Source organism: Lissotriton vulgaris, chromosome 11 (genome assembly GCF_964263255.1).
Source record: "Lissotriton vulgaris chromosome 11, aLisVul1.2, whole genome shotgun sequence".
Taxonomy (NCBI): Eukaryota; Metazoa; Chordata; class Amphibia; order Caudata; family Salamandridae; genus Lissotriton; species Lissotriton vulgaris.
In genome coordinates this window covers 1,027,527,340-1,027,547,795 of record NC_141699.1, presented here as the reverse complement: position 1 = coordinate 1,027,547,795, position 20,456 = coordinate 1,027,527,340, and the positions used below count along the sequence as shown (strand labels likewise).

At 50.0% G+C, this 20,456-nt stretch overlaps 1 protein-coding gene across 1 annotated transcript in view; it reads right to left on the bottom strand.

The window, feature by feature from the left end:
- Positions 1–20,456, bottom strand: part of LOC147683961 (importin subunit alpha-3) — a 94,743-nt gene that overhangs the window by 10,235 nt on the left and 64,052 nt on the right. The window contains exon 14 of the mRNA XM_086942583.1: positions 15,637–15,708. Coding sequence (XP_086798709.1) covers positions 15,637–15,708 — 72 coding nt within the window. The remainder of the gene's footprint in view (positions 1–15,636; positions 15,709–20,456) is intronic.

The window sequence follows — 20,456 nt, the reverse complement described above, 5'->3', positions numbered from 1 at the left end:
TAGGTGTGCCGCCACTGTCGGCAGGCACTTTGTAAACACCCTTGGTGCCGTGGTGACTCCGAAAGGTAGGACCTTGAACTGGTAATATTGATTTTGGATGGTGAACCAGAGGTATTTTCTGTGTGACGGGTGCAGCGGAATATGAAAATACGCATCCTTCAGATTTAATGTTGCGAGAAAATCTCCCTGACTGAGCAACGGTAGGACTTGCTGCAGTGTTAGCATGTGAAAGTGCTCCGACAGAATGTACTGATTGAGGGGTCTGAGGGACCCGTCCTTTTTTGGTATCAAGAAGTACAGTGATTAAATTCCTGTGCCTCTTTCTTCCACAGGCATGAGCTAGATTGTTCCTTTTTGCAGCATGACGAGTACCTCCTGCTGCAATAAGTGCAAATGCTCTGTGGACATAGGACGGTGTCTTGGGGGTATTTTGGGTGGAGTGGATGTTAACTCCAGACAATAACCGTACTGGATAAGCTGTGTGACCCACCTGTCTGTGGTGATGGACTTCCAGACTGGCAGGAACCCCCCCCCCCCCCCCCCGACAGGTGTTGTATGGTCGGGGGGCAGTGACAAGGCGTCACTGTTTGTTAGTGGCGGAGGACATGGAGCTGTTCTTTCCACGACCTCTGCCTTTGGTGCAGTTTCCACGATAACCACCTCTACTTTGTTTGGTGTATGTGTTCTGCGCGCCACCTTTATAGTACTGTGTGTTATGGGACAGCTGGCCTCTGGAAACACCTCTATTGCTTGAGCGATGAAAAGAACCGCCCCTGAACTGCTGCGACTGTAGAGCCCCCATAGACTTTGCAGTCTCAGTGTCTTACTTGATTTTCTCCAAGGTGGTGTCCACCTCTGGGCCAAAGAGATGATCAGGGTTTACTGTCTGATTTAGAACAGTGGTCTGTATCTCTGGCTTGAACCCGGAGATTGAGCCAGGCATGTCGTCTCAACATGACACTAGTGTTAACAGCTCTGGCCGCGGTGTCTGCTGCGTCCAGTGCACATTTGATAGAAGCATTTGATTGCAAATGCTACTTACCAGTATGCATCTGTTCTTGGCATGTAGGGCTGCTGACATTCATATCTGTGCATAGTCCGCCACCTAGTGTTGGGTCCGGATGATTGCACATTGTTGTCCTGGAAGAGTCTTCGAAGTATCACGAGATAGGTGGCTCCTCCCCTGGACTACAGTGCGCATGGGCATCGCCTCCATCCCCAGATTGTTTTTAGCCATAGGCAGAGATGGAGTGAAGAAGTGAGTGATGACCATGCTATGAGCATATGTTTGTATATGAATACATACTGCAGCTGCTACAGGCGCCGGGGAGGAGGGTGGGCGATATGAATGTCAGCAGCCCTACATGCCAAGAACAGATGCATACTGGTAAGTAGCATTTGCAGTTCGAGGCATGTGGGCTGCTGAATTCATATCTGTGCATAGAATACATAGCAGTCCCTCCATTAGCGGCGGCCGCCCGTGCCAGCTGCAGCAGTCTGAAAAAGTGTTTTTAGAACAGCCTGACCAACAGCTGCCTGTTTTGAATGCACGTCTACACAGTAGTGCTTGGTGAAAGTATGAGTGGTAGACCATGTGGCTGCTCTACATATGTCTTCTAAGGGAATGTTACCTAAGAACGCCACAGAGGCCCCCAACTTCCTAGTGGAGTGGGCCCTCGGTGGTATAGTGAGAGTGCGCTTTGCTTTAGCGTAGCAGATCTGAATGCACTTTACTATCCATCTAGCTATCCCTGCTTTGGAGATTGCATTACCCTTGTGTTGTGTGGCAAAAGCAACAAAAAGTTGTTTGGTTTTGCGGAAATCTTTTGTCCTGTCCACATAATACATCAAGGCTCTCTTCACATCAAGGGTGTGGAGCATCCGCTCCGCCAGCGTCTCCGGGTTTTGGAAGAACACCGGCAATTCAATAGTTTGGTTTATGTGAAACTGCGAGACCACCTTGGGTAAGAACTTAGGGTTAGTGCGGAGCACCACCCTGTTGGCATGGACCTGGAAGAAGGGTTCTTGGATGGTGAGCGCCTGCAGTTCGCTAACCCTCCGTAGCGATGTGATTGCTACCAAGAACGCCACCTTCCAGGTCAGAAACTGCAGCTCGCAAGAGTGTAGTGGCTCAAAGGGAGGACCCATCAGCCTTGTAAGAACCACATTGAGGTTCCATTCCGGAGCTGGTGGAGTCCTTGGTGGAATGACTCTTTTGAGTCCTTCCAGAAAAGCCTTGATAGCAGGGACCTTAAAGAGTGACAGGTGTTGCCTATTCTGGAGGTATGCTGCCATAGCCGACAGGTGAATGCGGATGGAAGAGTAAGCTAGATTACACCGATACAGGTGAAAGAGGTAACATATGATGTTTTGAATGGAAGCGTCTAGCGGGTCAATGTTGTGCTCCACGCAGTAGACGACAAACCTCTTCCATTTAGCCGCATAACAAGCTCTAGTAGTGGGCTTTCTCGCCTCCCGAATGATGTCCATGCAATCGGAAGGAAGATTGAGGTAGCCAAACTCTAGGACTTCAGGAGCCAGATCGCCAGGTTGAGCTGTTGCGGATCTGGGTGCTGAATGTCGCCATGGCTCTGCGTCAAGAGGCTGGGAGTGAGATGAAGCCTTTGATGCGGTACCACGGAGAGTTCCAGAAACGTGGTGTACCATGGTTGGCGAGCCCACGTTGGAGCAACCAGGATGAGCGTCATCGAGTGTTGCCTGAGCTTGCGTGCCACCAGCGGTATCAGAGGTGCTGGGGGAAAAGCGTACGCAAATCTGCCTGACCAGTTCATCCACATCGCATTGCCCTGTGATTGGGGGTGTGGGAACCTGGCGGCGAAGCTTTGGCATTTTGCGTTCTCCTTTGTGGCGAACAGGTCTATCTCTGGATGACCCCACCTTTGGAAGTACGGTTGGAGTACTGATGGATGTAACTCCCACTCGTGCATCTGATGGCTGTGTCTGCTGAGCAGATCCGCCATCTGGTTGTCTTTGCCTGGGAGATGTTCTGCCATGAGGAAGATGTTCCTCTGAATGGCCCACTTCCACATGCTCTGAGCCAGATGAGACAGCTGTGGAGAGTGTGTTCCCCCCTGCTTCTGGATGTAGTACATGGCCGTCATGTTGTCCGTCCGGATCAACACGACCTTGTTGCACAGATGTACTTTGAACGCCTTTAAGGCCATGAAGATTGCCATCAGTTCCAACACATTGATGTGCATCTTCCTTTGCTGAAGAGTCCATAGTCCCTGCACCGTGTAATGGAGTACATGCGCTCCCCATCCCTGGAGAGAAGCGTCCGTTGTCAGGATGATCTGTGGAACAGGCTCTTGGAATGGTCGGCCCTTGCAAAGGTTCAGTGGATTCCACCAATGCAGAGAGTTGTATGCCCGACCGCTCACCAACACTAGGTCTGTCAGTTGCCCATGAGCCTGAGTCCACTGACGTGCCAGGCACTCCTGAAGCGGACGCATATGTAGTCTCACGTGCGGGACAATGGAAATGCAGGAGGCCATCATGCCTATCAACTGCATGAACACCTTTGCTGGAAGCGAGGTCTGGGGTCTGAATCGTTGGATCAGCGCCTGGATACTGGCGATTCTCACCGAACTCGGCTGCGCAGTGGCTGCCAGAGTGTCGATTGTCGCGCCCAGATACTGTCGCACGTGGGCGGGCTGGAGATGGGACTTTGGGTAGTTCAGAGAGAATCCCAGATCGTGCAGGAGGTGAATGGTGCGTGACACGTGGTCTACGCACTGCTGTTCCGTCTTTGCCTGAATAAGCCAGTCGTCTAGGTATGGAAAGACATGGACGTGCTGGCGACGGAGATGCGCTGCCACAGTCGCTAGGCATTTGGTGAAGACTCTTGGCGCCGTGGTGACCCCGAACGGCAGGACCCTGAACTGGTAATGCTGGTCTAAGATCTTGAATCTGAGGTACTTTCTGTGTGAAGGATGCAGGGGAATATGGAAATAGGCATCCTTCAGATCCAGCGTTGCTAGGAAGTCCCCCCGTTGAAGCAGGGGCAGCACCTGCTGCAACGTGAGCATATGAAAGTGCTCCGAGTTGATGTACCAGTTCAGGGGCCTGAGGTCCAGGATCGGCCTGAGCGATCCGTCCTTTTTGGGGATCAGAAAATACAGGGAGTAAACCCCTGTTCCCCGTTCTTGCAATGGAACGAGCTCTATCGCCCCTTTTTGCAGCATGACCAGTACTTCTTGCTGCAACAAGGTCAAGTGCTCGTCGGACATAGCACGGCTTCTTGGCGGTATGTCCGGTGGAATGGACGTAAGTTCTAGACAGTACCCGTACTGGATAAGAGACCTCACCCACCTGTCCGTGGTGATGGACCTCCACGCCGGCAGGAACTGCTGGAGTCTCCCCCCGACAGGTGTCGTGTGATCGGGGGGAAGTGACAAGACGTCACTGCTTGTTGGAGGCGGTGGACCTGGAGGCATTGTTTCCACGTCCCCTGCCTTTGATATTATTGCCTCTGTAGCCACCCCTGCCCTTGTTGTTGTTATACGAGGACTGGGTGTTACCCTTGTAGTATTGCGGGGACTGGGATGCCTGACCTCTTGAGGTGCCTCTTGAATTTGAGCGGCGAAAGGAACCACCCCGAAACTGCTGACTTTGTAAAGCCCCCATAGACTTGGCAGTTTCGGTGTCTTTCTTCATCTTTTCTAGGGAGGCATCCACCTCAGGGCCGAACAGATGGTCAGGATTCACTGTTTGCCCCAGTATTGTGGTTTGTATGTCGGGTTTGAACCCAGAAATTCGAAGCCAGGCATGGCGTCTAAGTAACACGCTTGTATTGATAGCCCTGGAGGCAGTGTCTGCCACATCTAGGGCACATTTGATGGATGCATTAGTAATAAGTTTACCCTCCTGAATGAGCATCTCCCCCGCCTCCTTGTATTGGTCAGGCAAGTGTTGCAGGATGGCCTCTAATGTGTCATAATGGGCCCTATCATAACGAGCAAGCAGGGCTTGAGTGTTAGAGATCCTCCAGATGTTTGCTGCCTGTGCAGCAATACGTTTGCCTGATGCCTCAAAGATCTTTGACTCTTTGTCTGGGGGAGGAGCATCACCAGTAGTCTGCGAATTCGCCCTCTTCCGAGCGTTGGACACCACCAGGGAGTCCAATGGCAAATGTCCCTTAATATACGTGGGATCCGTGGGCGCCGCCTTATACTTTGTCGATGCGAGGATTGACCACCCTCGCCCGGGTGGGCTCCTTGAATACTTCCTGAGCATGCTTCAGCACCCCTTTGAGCATTGGTAGCGTCTTGACTTGTTTTTCGGCTACCGAGAAGGTGTCGACTAGGAAGTCCGCATCCACAGGGTCTGAGTGCAGTTCGACGTCATGGTTCGCTGCTGCCCTCTCTATTAATGCATTAAACGCCGCCGAGTCCTCTGTCGGCGACGTCTTTGCGGCGAAAAGTTGAGTGTCCTGGCCTGACTGCGGGTCGTCCACGTCGCCTCCTGCTGTCCAGGGCACCTGCTCCTCTTCCGGATCAGAGTACGCAGGATAGTTGTACTCATCGTCCTCCTCGTCCACACCAGGCACTGGGGAATGGGCCGGCGAGTGTTCCATGGCTTGTGGAGACAGAGGTTCCATCAGAGCCGAAGAGTCCGCAGAGTACTTTTTGTTTTTAAGTGGAATCCTAAAGGGTTCCAATGGCGGCTCCGACGTAATTTTCCGTTTGAGGAGCGACAATTTTCCGGTGTTGGCGTCGATGGTCACCTCCCGACGTTCCTCCACCGCGAGCGGTTGGAGCCGAAGCTTCGACACCACCAAGGCAGCTTTCGGCGTCAATACCTCCTGAGAGTGTCCGCTCTGCTTAGGCGCGAAGGCCTTCGGCGCCGACTTGGGAGGAAGGGTAAAACGGATTGGCGTTTGTTCCTTGGCAGGCTTCGGCGTGGGCCTAGGCACTACAGTGTCCTGGCTGGGAACAACAGTGGACTGTTGGATCCGCTTCAAGGATTCTCCCACCTTCTTTGTAAGGGATGCCGAGGGCTGAACCGTCGCGAGCGACTCTTCGTCTCCGAGAGTCCGGTCGCCGGTAGGCCTTTTCTTCGGTGCCGACGCCCCATGGCCCGGCGCACCATCCGCGTGACGCTTCTTCGAAGCCTGTTTCGGGTCCGCGACCCCTTTCGGTGCCGACGCAGCCGCGTCGGATGCCTTCACCTTCGGCGCCGACCCAGAGGGCTTGGATTCGGCCATTTTGGCGCGGCTCTTGTGGTCGGCCATTTTGGCGTGGCTCTTCGAGTCGGCCATTTTGGTTGTCTTGGAAGTTGACGCCTCCAGAACCTTCTTTACCAACGCCACTTTCGGTTTCGGTTTCGCATCAGAGGGTGCGGGACCAGTTGGCTTCACTTTCGTTTTCTTGTTAGAAATGTCCGTGACCGGGCCTGGAGGCGGGGACGTAGGACTCATAGAAAGATCTTGGGTAAGGCCCGAAGGCGATCCCTCGACCTGGGCCGTATGACGGGGGGCAACCCCGGAGTCCGGTTGGGGAAGCTCTTCTTCAGAGCTATCCTCCATCGTGGCACAAATCAGTTCGTCGTCCCCTACCTCACCGGAGACTTCGTCGCAGGTTTCCTCATCCGCGTCGTAGGTTTCTTCCTCGGACGCGGGTTCAGAGTCCGACTTTTGTACGCTGTCCCCTTCCTCGACCGATTCCTGAAAGATGTCATCAGGACGGGGGCGCCGAAGCCGACAACTGTGCCTGGAGTCGATTAGCCCGGCGAATCTTCAAAGTTTTCTTACTCCTAAACTTTGAACACGCCATGCAGGTGTCTTCACGGTGATCCGGTGACAAGCATGTGTTGCACACGGGGTGCACGTAGAGGTGCGAATATTTGGAGTGACACAGCGGACACTTCTTGAATGGAGTCCGCTCCATAGTGAAAGTGGTAGTGTAGGCCCGTCCGCGTCGAAGCACGTGGAAGGGCAGTAGGAGATTGGAGCTGAGAGTCAGTAAGAAAACCCGAACGCAACAATACCGACGCCCAGCCTAAAGACCTTCTGGTCTCAAGTAAAATCGAACAACTATCGGTTCCGAAGGAGGGAACCGAAAACACATCCGAACCCTATGGCGGAAAAAAACAATCTGGGGATGGAGGCGATGCCCATGCGCACTGTAGTCCAGGGGAGGAGCCACCTATCTCGTGATACTTCGAAGACTCTTCCAGGACAACAATGTGCAATCATCCGGACCCAACACTAGGTGGCGGACTATGCACAGATATGAATTCAGCAGCCCACATGCCTCGAACATGAGCTTCCCTTCCTGGATGAGCATCTCAGCTGCCTCCTTATATTCATCTGGTAGGTGCTGTAACAGGGTCTTCAGTGTGTCGTAATGGGCCCTGTCATACCTGGCTAAGAGTGCCTGAGTGTTTGAAATGCGCCAGATATTGGCCGCTTGAGCTGCTACCCTTTTCCCTGATGCCTCGAACACCTTAGATTCCTTATCTGGGGAGGAGCATCACCCGTTTGTGAATTAGCCCTCTTCCGGGCATTTGAAACAACGAGAGTCCAACGGCAACTGTCCCTTAATGTAAGTAGGGTCTCCAGGCGCAGGTTTGTACTTTTTTTCCAATCCTGGGGTTCATCACCCTGGCACTCGTAGGCTCCTTAAATATTTCCCCAGCATGCTTCAAGACACCCTTCAACATAGGCAGAGTCTTGACAGACCTCTCTGAGGTGGAAAAGGTGTCGAAAAGAAAGTCTACTTCAATGGGGTCAGCATGGAGCTGGAAGTCATGATTCTTGGCTGCCCTTTCAATGAGGGCATTAAACGCTGCTGAATCCTCAGTAGGCAACGTTTTCACAGCATACACGAGTGTCTGGGGCAGTGTGTGGATCCCCTGGGTCAGCAGCATCTGCCCAGGGTTCATTTGTATCATCTGGATCAGTGTCTACAGGATAGTTGTATTAGTCATCATCACCTTCCCCAGTGTCCACATCTGAATAAGTGGGCGAGACATCATGGCCACGTGGAGATACAGGTTCTACAAGAACAGGTGCTGTAGTATAATCATCCTCCTTTAGTGGTATTTCATAGGACTCCATTGGCTGTTCCAGGGCGATCTTTCGGTTATAAAGAGAAAGTCTGCCTGTCTCGGCATCGATAAACTGTTCCTGTTGCTCTTCCAACAAGGCTTGTCGATGCTTTGAGGCCAGGACCAAAGTTGTCGGCTTCGGCACCGTGGACACCTTCTTGGGCACGTAGACGGCCATTTTAGGGGCGAAAGCCTTCGGCACCACTTTCAGTGGCAGCGTGAAGTGGATGGGCGCCGACGTCGTTTGAGGTTTATCGGCAGGCTTCGAAGGTGGAGGATCCTTAGGCCAGACAGCTGAAGCCTTGTCCTTGATGCGCTTTAGGGAGTCTGCCACCTGCTTCGAGAAGGAGGCGGACAGCTGCGTCGACTGAATCCTTCGAGGCACCACCAGGCGTGGACTTGGGGGTTGTACCGCTCTTGGCCTTGTCCGACTGACGCAGAGGTTCGAGAACCTTCTGATCACAGAGTCCTTTGTCGGTGTCGACTGTCTTCAGCGCCGACTTGTTCGGGTCGATTGCCTTGACCTTTGCCTTCGGCGTTCTAGACATCGTCTCAACGCCCTTCAGCGGTCTCTTGGGGTCGATAACGCTCTACTGCTTAGTCGGTGCCCGACAGGTCCGAGGACTTAGAGCCGACCAAAGCAATACGCACTTCGGTTTCGATGTAGTCACAAGTGCTTTTGGTTGCGTCGATACCGGAGCTTTCACTTTCGGTTTCGCTATTTGCGGCTCCTTAGACATGTCCGAAGGCGGGGCCGTAGAACTTATTGGAAGATCTTGGGTAAGGCCTTGTAGCGATCCCTCGACCTGAGCCTTATGAAGCGTTTCGGCCCCAGTGTCAGTTTGTGGGCATAGCTCCTCGCTCGAGCTATCTTCCATGGCCTTCAAGGCCCCATCGTCGTCTCCTACCTCGTCCACGACGTCTTCCGCATCGAGCATCTCAACATCAGCGTCGTAGCTGGAGTCGACCTCCGGCGCGGGCTCAGACAGGTTCTCTCGAACCTCCAGCTTTGCTCCGTCATCATCCCCGGCATCGAAGATGTCCACTGGCTCCGGTGAAGTCTGCTGGGCAACCTTGCGCGCAGCGCGTCGATGCAGAAGCGTCTTCTAGGATCGAAAACGGGAACAAGCCATGCAGCTGGCTTCATCATGGTCCGGCGACAGACACTTGTTGCACACCGGGTGGACGTCGATGTGGGGATATTTGGAGTTGCACACGGGACATCTCTTGAACGGGCTCCGTTCCATGATGGGTCGTCGATAAGGCCTCTGGTGTCGACCAGGTCTTCAGCGTCGAAAAGCATGCGGCTCTTCTGGATATCCGGCTCTGGAACTGAGCTGGAACAGAACTGGGCACTGATTGCAAGAAAATACCGACGGAAAAACGAAAGACCATTTGGCCTTAAGAAACTTTTATATCGATTCAGACTTGAGTGAACCAATATGCATCCGAACCCAATGGCGGAAAAAAACAATCTGAGGATGGAGTCGATGCCCATGCGCACTGTAGTCCAGGGGAGGAGCCACCTATCTCGTGATACTTCGAAGACTCTTCCAGGACAACAATGTGCGATTATCCGGACCCAACATTAGGTGGCGATCTATGCACAGATATGAATTCAGCAGCCCATATGCCTCGAACAGTGCCTTCTTTTTGCATGGTTGCCCCCACTTTTTGCTAAATCGCTGATGTACTTTGACTAAGTGTGCCCTGGGCACCTGCCAAACATGTACCCAGGGCCTATGTTCTTTCCCTAAACTCCATTGAAGACAAAACCCAATTGGTACTTTTTGGCCACAGGGCAGACCCTCGTACACGGTACAACAGATACCAAGGGCATTGTGGCCAAAGAAGGGCCTTTAAGGCTGAAGCACTTATTGTGCCACTCTTAGAGGCCCTGTACCTTTACACACTGCCTTCGCAGGCTGCATATTTTGATGCAGAAGTGAAGTGTCGACATAGCACACATCCCTGTGTGCCACGTCTACAACCAACTGCGCTGGCATAGGTCAGCCACCCACCTAGCTGGGTGCACTATACCAGTTGTGAGGGTAGAGGTGCATGAACCTTGTACCCCTACAGTGTCTAGGGCAATTCTTAGATATTTAAGTGCAGTAATGCAATTAAGAGTATATGGTGCTGGGAGTTTGTCATTACTAACTCAACTGTACCATAATGGTTTTACTGAAAAAACTGGGAGGTTTGGTATCAAACTTCTCAGCGCATTAAAACCACAAGGATGCCAGTGTGTGATTTTAATGAAAAATGCACACAGAGCATCTTAGAGTGGCCCCCTGAAAACGACCTAACACTAGTGTCCAGGCTGAGTGGCTGCTCGCCAGAAGCCACAACCAGACATGTTTCTGGCTGGCCCCCTGGGATGGAAAAATGGGCAGGGTCTATTAAGGGGAAGCTTCAAAGGCTTGCCACCTTTGTGAACTTCCCCAGGCCCATTGCTGCTTCAATGCAGTTCTAGGGAAAGAACATAGGCAATTTAGCAAAAAGTGGGGGCAACCATGCAGAAAGAGGGCCCCAAAATACTCAATTTAGGGGCGTTGAGAGGTAGTAGCCAATGGGCTACTTACCCTAGGGTCACTATGCCCCTTTATGACCACTGCCTGTGGGAGGTGGCCATAACCTAAGTGTGCCAAAATAGAGGCCACTTCTGAAAAGTAGTACCCACATCAAGCTAGGCCACCTTAGGTGTGGAACTAGCCTTATAGTGGGATTGCCAGCCTGGATAATTTTACAACCTGTCCAGGTGCTAAGGAGTTCAGACATCGGGAGGGTCGGCTTCCTCTCCTGTGAGAGGAAGCAGATTTGCATTTTTGAAGGCAGCAACTTCTTTGAAGCTTGCCGGCCTAGTAAGGCTAATCATTAGGTCATCCTGTGGGAGGGAGAGCGACACACTTTACCCGGACAGAGTTTGTTTCTGATCTCTTGAAAGCAAAAGTTTATCACAATAGGAGGTCAGAAAAGTGCCTCAGGTGCCAGAAATTAGTCCACCTACACATCAGAAGCTGTTTGGTTTTCAGGGAGCACCTCTAAGGTGCCCACTGAGTGCATGTATTAATAAATCGGACACTGGAATCAGTGTGGATTTTTTAATATGAGGTGCTTGATACCAAACACTACATGCTTCAGTGAAGCCACGACGCAGATGGCGGAACTTTCACCAGTGCACAGTACATACCTTAAGATGGCTTCCCTGCTCAACTGCAACGTCTAGCAGTAGAACTAGACATCAAAAGTACATATCTGCACATGCAAATAAGAGTTGCATTAAATACAATGCACCCTGCCTTTGGGCTCCAAGTCCTGGTATAGAGGGGATTTACATATTAGATGCAGAAACATTGGCATGACACACAAGTGTGTTGTGTTTGCCCTCCAGTTTTGCACAACGTCACGCAGCCTGCATAACATAAGCTGCAGCCCTTGGGGACCTCTCTTTAGTACCCCTGCCCTAGGCACCTGGGTACCATTTACTAGGAACTTACAGGGGTGCGAAAGTCCTTTGCCAACAGTAGCAAAATTAGACTTTACCTTGTTTTAGGGAAAGAGCACTGTAGTCCGATTAAAAGGCCTCAGTACACGGTCAGTCGAAAAATCAGCATTAGTAGCTATAAAAGTTGAAATAGAGTAGGGGTAACTGCAACAATAGTCAAGTTTCCTACACCATATCTGCTTGCGACTATTGACCCGCAGATTCCTTACCTTAACATTTTCCCCAGGCGACAGACTGGATCCAGAAATTTGTGTGTTTGCAGCATCCATGCACGCAAGGAGGCGACGTTCGCACCCAAAGTGGCGTGAGCACATTCAGTTTTTTGCGACTTTCCAAGCCAGGAGCGCGCAACCATGAAGAACACCGATCATTGGTGTGGAAAACTAGGGCCATAAAAGTTAACAGCCTTGATCCTCACAATCTTTAAGAAGAGCAGAATGGATGGGTGTAAGAAAGTGCCCTCTTTTTGCATGGTTGCCCCCACTTTTTGCCAAACTGTTGATGTACTTTGAGGGTGCCCTGGGTTCCTGCCAACCAGATACCCAGGGCCTATGTTCTTTCCTAAACTGCATTAAGACAAAACCCAATTGGCACTCTTTGGCCACAGGTCAGTCCCTTGTAAATGGTACCATAGGTACCAAGGGCGCTGTGGCCAGGGAGGGCCTGCAAGGGGTGCAGCACTTATTGTGCCACCCATGGAGGCCCTGTACCCACTGGCATAGGCCAGCCACAGGTGCTGGAGCCCCGTTACCCTACAGTGTCTATTCATGGGCAAATCTTCACTTTGTTCTGCACCAGAAAGAACGCGAGAAGGTACAGGGCCTCTAAGGGTGACACAATAAGTGCTGCAGCCCTTAGAGGCCTTCCCTGGTCACAGTAACCATGGGACCTTTTACAAGGGACTGACATGTGGCCAGAGAGGTGCCAATTGGGGGTACAAGGTACAGTTTTGGGAAAGAATACAGACCCTGGGAAACTGATTGGCAGGGACCCAGAACACATCAAGTCAAAATGCATTAGTAGTCTAGCAAAAAGTTGAAGGTGTAACTGAAACAGAAATCCAGCTTCCTTCAGTGGCTACTCCCTCTAATATGCCACCCACCTGAGGGAGAGTTAGCCTAGCTGATGAGGGGTGATCTACCCAGAAACCGGACCCATGATGTTGGTTTTCGTCCAGGGAGGACACGGCTTGGCAGTTCTGGCTAGACTGCTCATGAGAAGCTGGGTCAAGACCGATTTGCATATGGCTTGGTCCAAACTGGGGTGGCGCAGCGAGCAAAAGAACAATGGATGTAAACCAGATCTCTTGACTGGGAAGAAGGTTTGATTTATTCAGCATTTCGTCCATCATTTATTGCCGAAGCACTCCTTCAGAGATGGGTGGCTACTACAGCAAAGCATTTGTGACTATACTGTAGACAATGGTGACAACAAAAGGTAAAACTGAACTGATAATGTTGACTGCGAATCGTAGTTAGTATTAATGTTGAATGAATGGGTATGTGGAAGTAGACTCCCCGAATATAGATTGCAGTCATGAAGCTGCATTGCTGCAGTAGAGGGATGACATCCTGCAGAGTGACCTTGTGGAAATGTTCTGAGCGGATGTAGTTGAGGGGTCTGAGGTCCAGTATGGTCCTTAGAGAAGGAACATGCTACTCAGCCAGTATGCATCTGTTCTTGGCATGTAGAGCTGTAGAGTCACATGCTGAGCATAGCCTGCCATCTAGTGTTTGGTCCAGATGTTTGCACTTAGTTTTTGTTCGAAGAAGTCTTTTCCAGTCACGAGGTAGGGGACTCCTTTCGGCGATAGCACGCATTGACTTGAACTCTATTGTTAGACTGTTTGCCGCAGAGAGTGATCATGGTAGTAAGAGTAGTAAGAGATCCAAATGTATATATGTATCTAATTAAGACGGAACTGCAACAGATATAGGTACCCAGGAGGCAGGTGGGCGCATGCGATTCTACAGCTCTACATGCCAAGAACAGATGCATACTTGGTAAGGAGCATTTTCATTTCGAGGCATGTGAACTGTAGATCACATGCCATGCATAGAGTAAAAAGCAGTTATCTCCCAAAGCAGTGGCTAACCTGTAACTGTTGCAGTGGTCTGAAATAGTGGATGTAAAAAACGGCTTGGCCCACACTAGCTTACTCTTACTGTCTTGCCTACACAATAGCGTTTTGTGAATGTGTGAGGTGTAGACCATGTTGCAGCTTTGCAGATATCATCCTCTGAAGGAGTTGCAGTTTGAGTTTTTCTGAATGTTTAGTGGTAGACTGAGTTTGAGCAGATTGAGTCTTCGAATGTTGAGAGCCTTCTGCGCCTATGATATTTTCGATATTTGCGTCTGTGCCAGTGGCGAACTTGGTGTAGATGTCGGTTTCACAACTTTAGTGAAGGACCTGGTCAGCCCGAAGGGGGCCATGTCTTGTACACAGCCTTCTTGGCTGGAGATCGAAGAGTGTCGTCAGTGCCGAAGGCTTCATTCTGCCCTGGCCTGAAGGCAGTGGTGGCCCTGCAGGCTGTTAGAGACTCTGGGCTAGACATCAACCCTCCACAGGAGGGAGGGAGACGACACTCTGCCTGTATAAATGGGCACTGTGCAGACGTTGGATTGTGCGTGCATACAGACCATACTCATCAACTCTTCTACGACTGGAGTTTCAGGATCTTGCTGCTGCTCTCCCTCCGATTCAGAGAGCCTACTTTCCATCTGCTACATTCTCCCTTAAGCAAATAAACCCTCAATGACTAGACAGCCTCCTCCAACCCACAAAGCATGGTTGAAACTGTAGTTTAGTACCTATTAGAAATTTTAGACCTGATGGGAGGATGGGGTTTGCAATTTCTGAGTTTATGGACTTCATGTTGGTAATAACCACATGGGTCCATGAGAGGGCTGTTCAGACTGACAGACATAAACAAACTGGTACATGTGTGCAAGGACAAATGGAACACATTGTTGCATTCTGGCAGGACACCTCTGACCACCAACTTGGTGGTAGTAACCAGTCAGCAGAAAATCCCAAAATTAAAAAAGGTATGCACAAAACACTGGATCTCCCTCGCACCACTATAAGAACATTGCCATTGGGCTCAAGTTTCTAGAAAATATAGCAACTAGCACCCAAAAGCTACAAAAGGTTTTTGGGTCATACTGCAACCAAGCAAAGTGCTAACAGTGGTTGTTTTTTGTATAGGTTAACTTAATGACTTGTTTATAGAAACCCATATCTTTTACAAGTCACAGACCACACTGATCATGGAGTTTCAAACCTTTTATTACCTCCGAGATCAAGTGACACTGAGCAACATTGATACTAAAACAGTAAAGGTCCAATTTAATTATCAATTTGTAATGCAATGGTACTTGTGGCCCTAGGATGCCAATGGCATACAGTACCCACCATGGGCGCTTCCTAATGACCAATGACTGACTGGTTCTCTTGAACATTAAAGACATCTTTTCCTACGACTGACTTAAAAAAACGTTTTATTTGTTTGCTAATGAAAGGCTTTGTCTCCATGGTCTCAAATGTCTACATTGACTACTGTTTAATGATTAGTGTGTGCATAGGTTTTGTCTTGTACTATACGCTGTGTTAGCCTGGGCTGACACTACACTGGGGTGTTATAGGGCTCATCCCCTCATCCTTTTTGCACCTAACATTTTATTAAAAATCGCCTAATATCTTTGCGCCAACACTTAGCTGTGCGCCCTTTTCTTGAACCGGACTATAAACACTTCTCAGACCCTTATAACTAATGACTGAGAAAAAGCCACACATACTATGCTGACTGTTCTAAATGCAGGGCAATCTAAAAGGTGCTTTACGTTGACCTCAATCATAAGCTCAAGATGACCTAACTGTGCATTCAAAATGTACAACTTATTGGCTTGCATTACTATGGCGATTCACAAATACACTTCTGTATTGATATTCATGAAGATAATAAGATACCAACAATTTTAAAAAGTTCAGAGCAAATCTGAGATTTACCAGGCTTAAAATTCTTTAAGTTGCTTTCAAATTAAAATCGGTTACTCACTTGATCTTTTCTTCCACTGATCGTTAAGTTGCTTATAGCCCATGCAGCTTCTTTCTGCGTGCCAAAATCCCCCTGAAACATAAATAAGGATGTAAGTAACATTTATTTTTATTTGGAGTAGAGATGCTACCGAATGTAAGGAATTCAGAACTAAGTCTCCAGTTTTGTGAATGAGATAAGCAAAACATTACTTTAACAATCGATTTTAGATTGCAGCTCTGTAAATTCACACGCAGAGCACACTCCTGCCACCTAGTGTGCGGTGAAGACATTGCAAGTTGTTTTTGTTCGAAGTGTAAGTTTGTGTGACTTGTGATCCTGGGTGAGAGTTACTAGGTGCAGTAATAGTATGCACCAAGACAGAGTTCACCTTAGATTGACAATGGACAGTGCCAACATACCCAAAGGTAAGACAGAATATTGCTGTTCGAAAATGGGGTTCTGTTGCAGTAACCCCCACTTTTTGCCTGGCTTTTGATACAACTTTATAGAGTACTGGGTCCTGCTGTCTAGGTTCCAGTGCCACTGTTCTTTCCCTAAAAAACATGTCCACAATTAGTGCTACTGCCCCCCCCCACTCCCCCCTGTAAATCCCTGGTGATACCAAGGGGCCTAGGAGCTGAAGAGGGTCCCCTGGAACACCCTCACGAGGACCATGCAACTACCCCTGCAGCTGGCATGCCCCTGTGAGGTAACAAAATGACCAGGTCGACATGGCACACTGTGCCGTGCCATACCAGCTAGCACTGCTTAAGTTATGTGCAAGTCCCCCCTCTAACAAACTTCACCAATTCCAAGGCAAGGTGCACTATATCCCAGGTGTGAAAATATCTGCCCCAACAGTATTCTTTTCCCTAGAATTGCAAGTGCCAGGAAAGTCGGAGAAGCAACTCCTTGTAACATTTCACACTGATGCCAGTATGAGATTAATTAAAACACGTAAACCGATGGCACCTCAGAGGTGCCAATGACAACCGATAAACCCTGGTGTGGGCACTGACTGGCTTTAAGCAGCCTACCATACACATTTCTGGACCCCTGGGTGGAGAGCCTCTGCACCCTTGAGGACCAGAAACAATGCACACCGTGGGCCCGAGGGGTCAAATCTCCTCCCCTGGAATGGGACAATGCTCGAAAGGGAAGCTTCAAAGGCATGCTGCCTTTTTCTAATGCTACCACCAGCCTCTACTGCTAGCAGCAGATGGAAAACCCTGGCTTACAGCCCCATTTTGGGAGGGAAAAATCAGCAAGAAAAGGTGGGGAAGGGGAGGTGAAGCACAACAGAGTCCCTGCCAACTTGAAGATGGGGGACCACTCCTTTCAAGGCTAGGTCTATGCCCCCTCCCACAGGAGGGTGTAGTTACTCCAAGGTGCCCCATTAGTCCTACCTGCTACTCCCATAAAACACCCTCTAAATGTAGTATTTGGGTGGCTCACTCTAGACCGGACCTGCGATCTGCGATGACCTAAGAAGAAACCCTGCAGCAGAAGCCAGAAGACGCCAACTGCCTTGGCCCCAGCATTACCAGGCCTTTCTTCAGCTTAGACTATCTGGCGACCTGTCTTGCAACAGCGACCTCCAAAACCCCTCGGCGGACTGTTGCCTTCAATAAAGACTCACATCTCCTGAGGAGATCAGACCTGTTCAGAAGAAATAGACTTTAAAGACTCCAGATCCGCACCTCCTGCCCACTCTGCACCAGATGCCCACGACCAGATTATGAGTGGCTCACATAGTGAAGTCTACCCGGCAATCCTGAAGTCGTGTACAGCAGTGGCTAATCTCTCCTGCCCTCCACAACGGCGCCTGCAGTGTGAATCCAGAGGCTACATCAGACTTCGACGGGCTCTGGTAAGAAGCAGGTGTCAAAAGGGACCCCTGTACCTGAAACCCCTGGGCCTTGGTGAGCTGAACCAACTGTGCCACTATGACACCCCCCCCAAATCCCAACTTACCCCTGCAGTCTGTGGTCTTACTCCTGCACCCTCCAGTGCCACACCAGCAGTCTCTAAGCGGACAGGAAAATCCTAGTTGAAAAGCACAGGTATTGCACACTGCACCCAGCTGCCCCTGTACTGCTGGTTGGATCTGCTTGGTGCTGCTCTGTGTCCCCCACATGCTTGTGCTACACCCCCACACCCAAAAGCTCGACCCCCTGCAATGTCTGCAGTCTTTGTATCCTCAAATCCTCATTAAAAAGCAGATGCCCGTCTGCTTGGTAGCGAGAAAGTGCATTGATGCTGCTGCTAAAAAAAAAAAAAAAGCATCTAAAAAACACCTTCGGAAAAGCTACAGAAAGTGTGAAAAAGAGCTTGTCCGGCAAGGATAAATCCTTTCTAGCACTATCACATTCAATCTGGATGCAGCGGACATTGTTTCCTAAAAAAAGGGAAGAAGAAAAAAAAAAAAAAGAAAATCAATGCTGGCATTTTCTGCTAACATCCTAGCTGGGAGTCTTGATTTTTCCCAGAAGTCGAGCAACAACACCTCAGTGTCCTTTTTGATGGGGAGCACCATATTGGCCTCCAGGTGGACTCAAACATATGAGGACACCGATAAAGTCAACTCTATGGGGCACTGCAAACCTAGTCTGAGGTAAGAGTTATGGGAGCATGGCCAACAGCCATGTTAAGGCCAGGGACACCCATGGAAACAGTACCACTGCCCAAAAATAATTTTCACACATTCCCCTGATCACACCTCTTGGTGGTGGGGTTTGTTTAGTGTAGGAAGCTGTCTCTGTATGAGATATTGCCACTAGGTGGTAATACTGTGCACAGAGTCTAGGGGTTCCTCAAAAGTATACAGGGCTCAATGCAAAACCCAAAGTGCTCTATTAAGGCTAGCGCAGCGAGCAGCCTTAGGCCCAACACAGAGGACTGCAAGACATGGATTGCACCCACATGATCAATAATGGGCACATAACTCGCGGAGATCCAGACCAATTTTATAAAATTATACTTTGTGCTTTATTTTAAGACCCACGATAAGTATGTTTTTAATTAAAAAGACTTTTCACTTTCCAAAACCGCCACTTGAAACTTTTTCAAACTTCCAATTCCAGTCATAGGAGCCAAAAATCAGCAAGGCCCAGGGATCAGGTAGGTACCAAAACTGCACCACCAGCCGCACAGGGTCAGCGAGGTGCAGAGGTCAAAATCAGAGTTAGACGCACTGCTTTCCAATGGAGACAGTGGGAGTCTTTAACCACAACGCTCGCCCACCTCTCGAAGAGGTCTTCTAGTACCTCATCGTTCAGAACCGACTCGTGGTTTTCTTGCACAAGCCTGCTGAGTGCGTCCGCCTGAGCATTCTGCATACCTGGCAGATGGGTGGCAGTTATAGTCAGTCCTCTGGCTAGCAGCCAGTGCCAGATCACCTGCGCTTCCAGTGACAGGGTGCGCGATCGAGCCCCCCTGCTTGTTGTGGTAATACATTGTGGTCGTATTGTCCGTCTGCACAAGCAAGGAGTTTGTCTGGAAGGACGGATGAAAGGCCTTCAGGGCCAAGTGATCTGCTCTGAGTTCCAGGAAATTGATGTGGTACGGGGATTCCCCTGGGGACCACGTTCCCCGACTCTGTAGCTGGTCTGACTGCGCTCCCCAGCCAAGGAGGGAAGCATCCATGACGATAGTCTGACTTGGAATGTCCTTGTGTAATGGAACCCCCTTGAGGAGATTCTCCGCTGACCACCACCATTTCAGGGACTGTAGGGCGTGAAGGGACAGCCTGATCCTGTCGTCCCAGCTCCCCTGCGCCCTCCAGACATTCCTGCAGCAGCCTCATTTGGAGCGTGCATGTGGCATGAGGAAGATGCAAGCGGCCATCGACCCCAGTAGAAAAGACGCTGTCCACGCTGTCGTGGATTGAACCGCCACGAGAGCCTGCGCCTTCCGCAGGATCGATACGATTTTCTCCTCCGAAAGAGTATCGTTGGAGGCTCCCAAGTACTAGGCACTGGACAGGAGTCGGAGCAGATTTGGACATGTTTATGTGCAACCCCAGTTTCAGCAGAACAGCCGTCCTGTTGAAGTGCAATTGCGCTTCCTGGAAGGTGGAGGCTTTGATCAGCCAGTCGTCCAGGTACGGATAGACAAAACACCTTGTTCTTTATCAGGTGCACTGCCACCAGTGACATGCACTTTGAGAAAGTCCTGGGAGCAGACTTCAGTCCAAACAGTAGTATGGTGTATTGACAGTGATTGGTGCCGACCAGGAACCGCAGGAAGGAGTACTCTGTCCTGTAACTCCAGTTCTGTAGTAGGGGTCTCTCGGTTAGAGTCATAATCTAGTGAATAGTCCCGCCCATGTGCGTGGACCCCGGCAATCAAAAATAATCTCTTTAGTTGTCAAATCATGCAGAAACTGCAAAGACACTTAAGAGAGAATTTAAAGACAAATAATGCAGCCTATATCCACAGACTACACTGTCCAGTACTTCAACTAGAAATTCCACCAAACACCACACACAACACAGCCTGCCCAGTTTCTACCATAGAGAAACTTGCCTCTACCAGTAACAGACTCTGGAATGATAGAGAGGAAGGCATGGACAGACAAGCCCCACAGGCTGCCATTATGTGGCTTAAATAGGATACTGTATCTTTAAGAGAACTTTCCAGAACTTTCTCCCAGTAACCCAGAATGCACAGCAGGTCCCTTTTACTTTCAGTTCTTTTTGAAGGCGTCGCACGCCAGACCTGCAGCATTCCTTACATGAATAATTATCTCCACCGGGGAGGAGGGAGGGCGCTTATGACTATAACAGAGATACCCCTACTACAGAACTGGAGTTGCAGGACAGAACCTACTCCTTCTG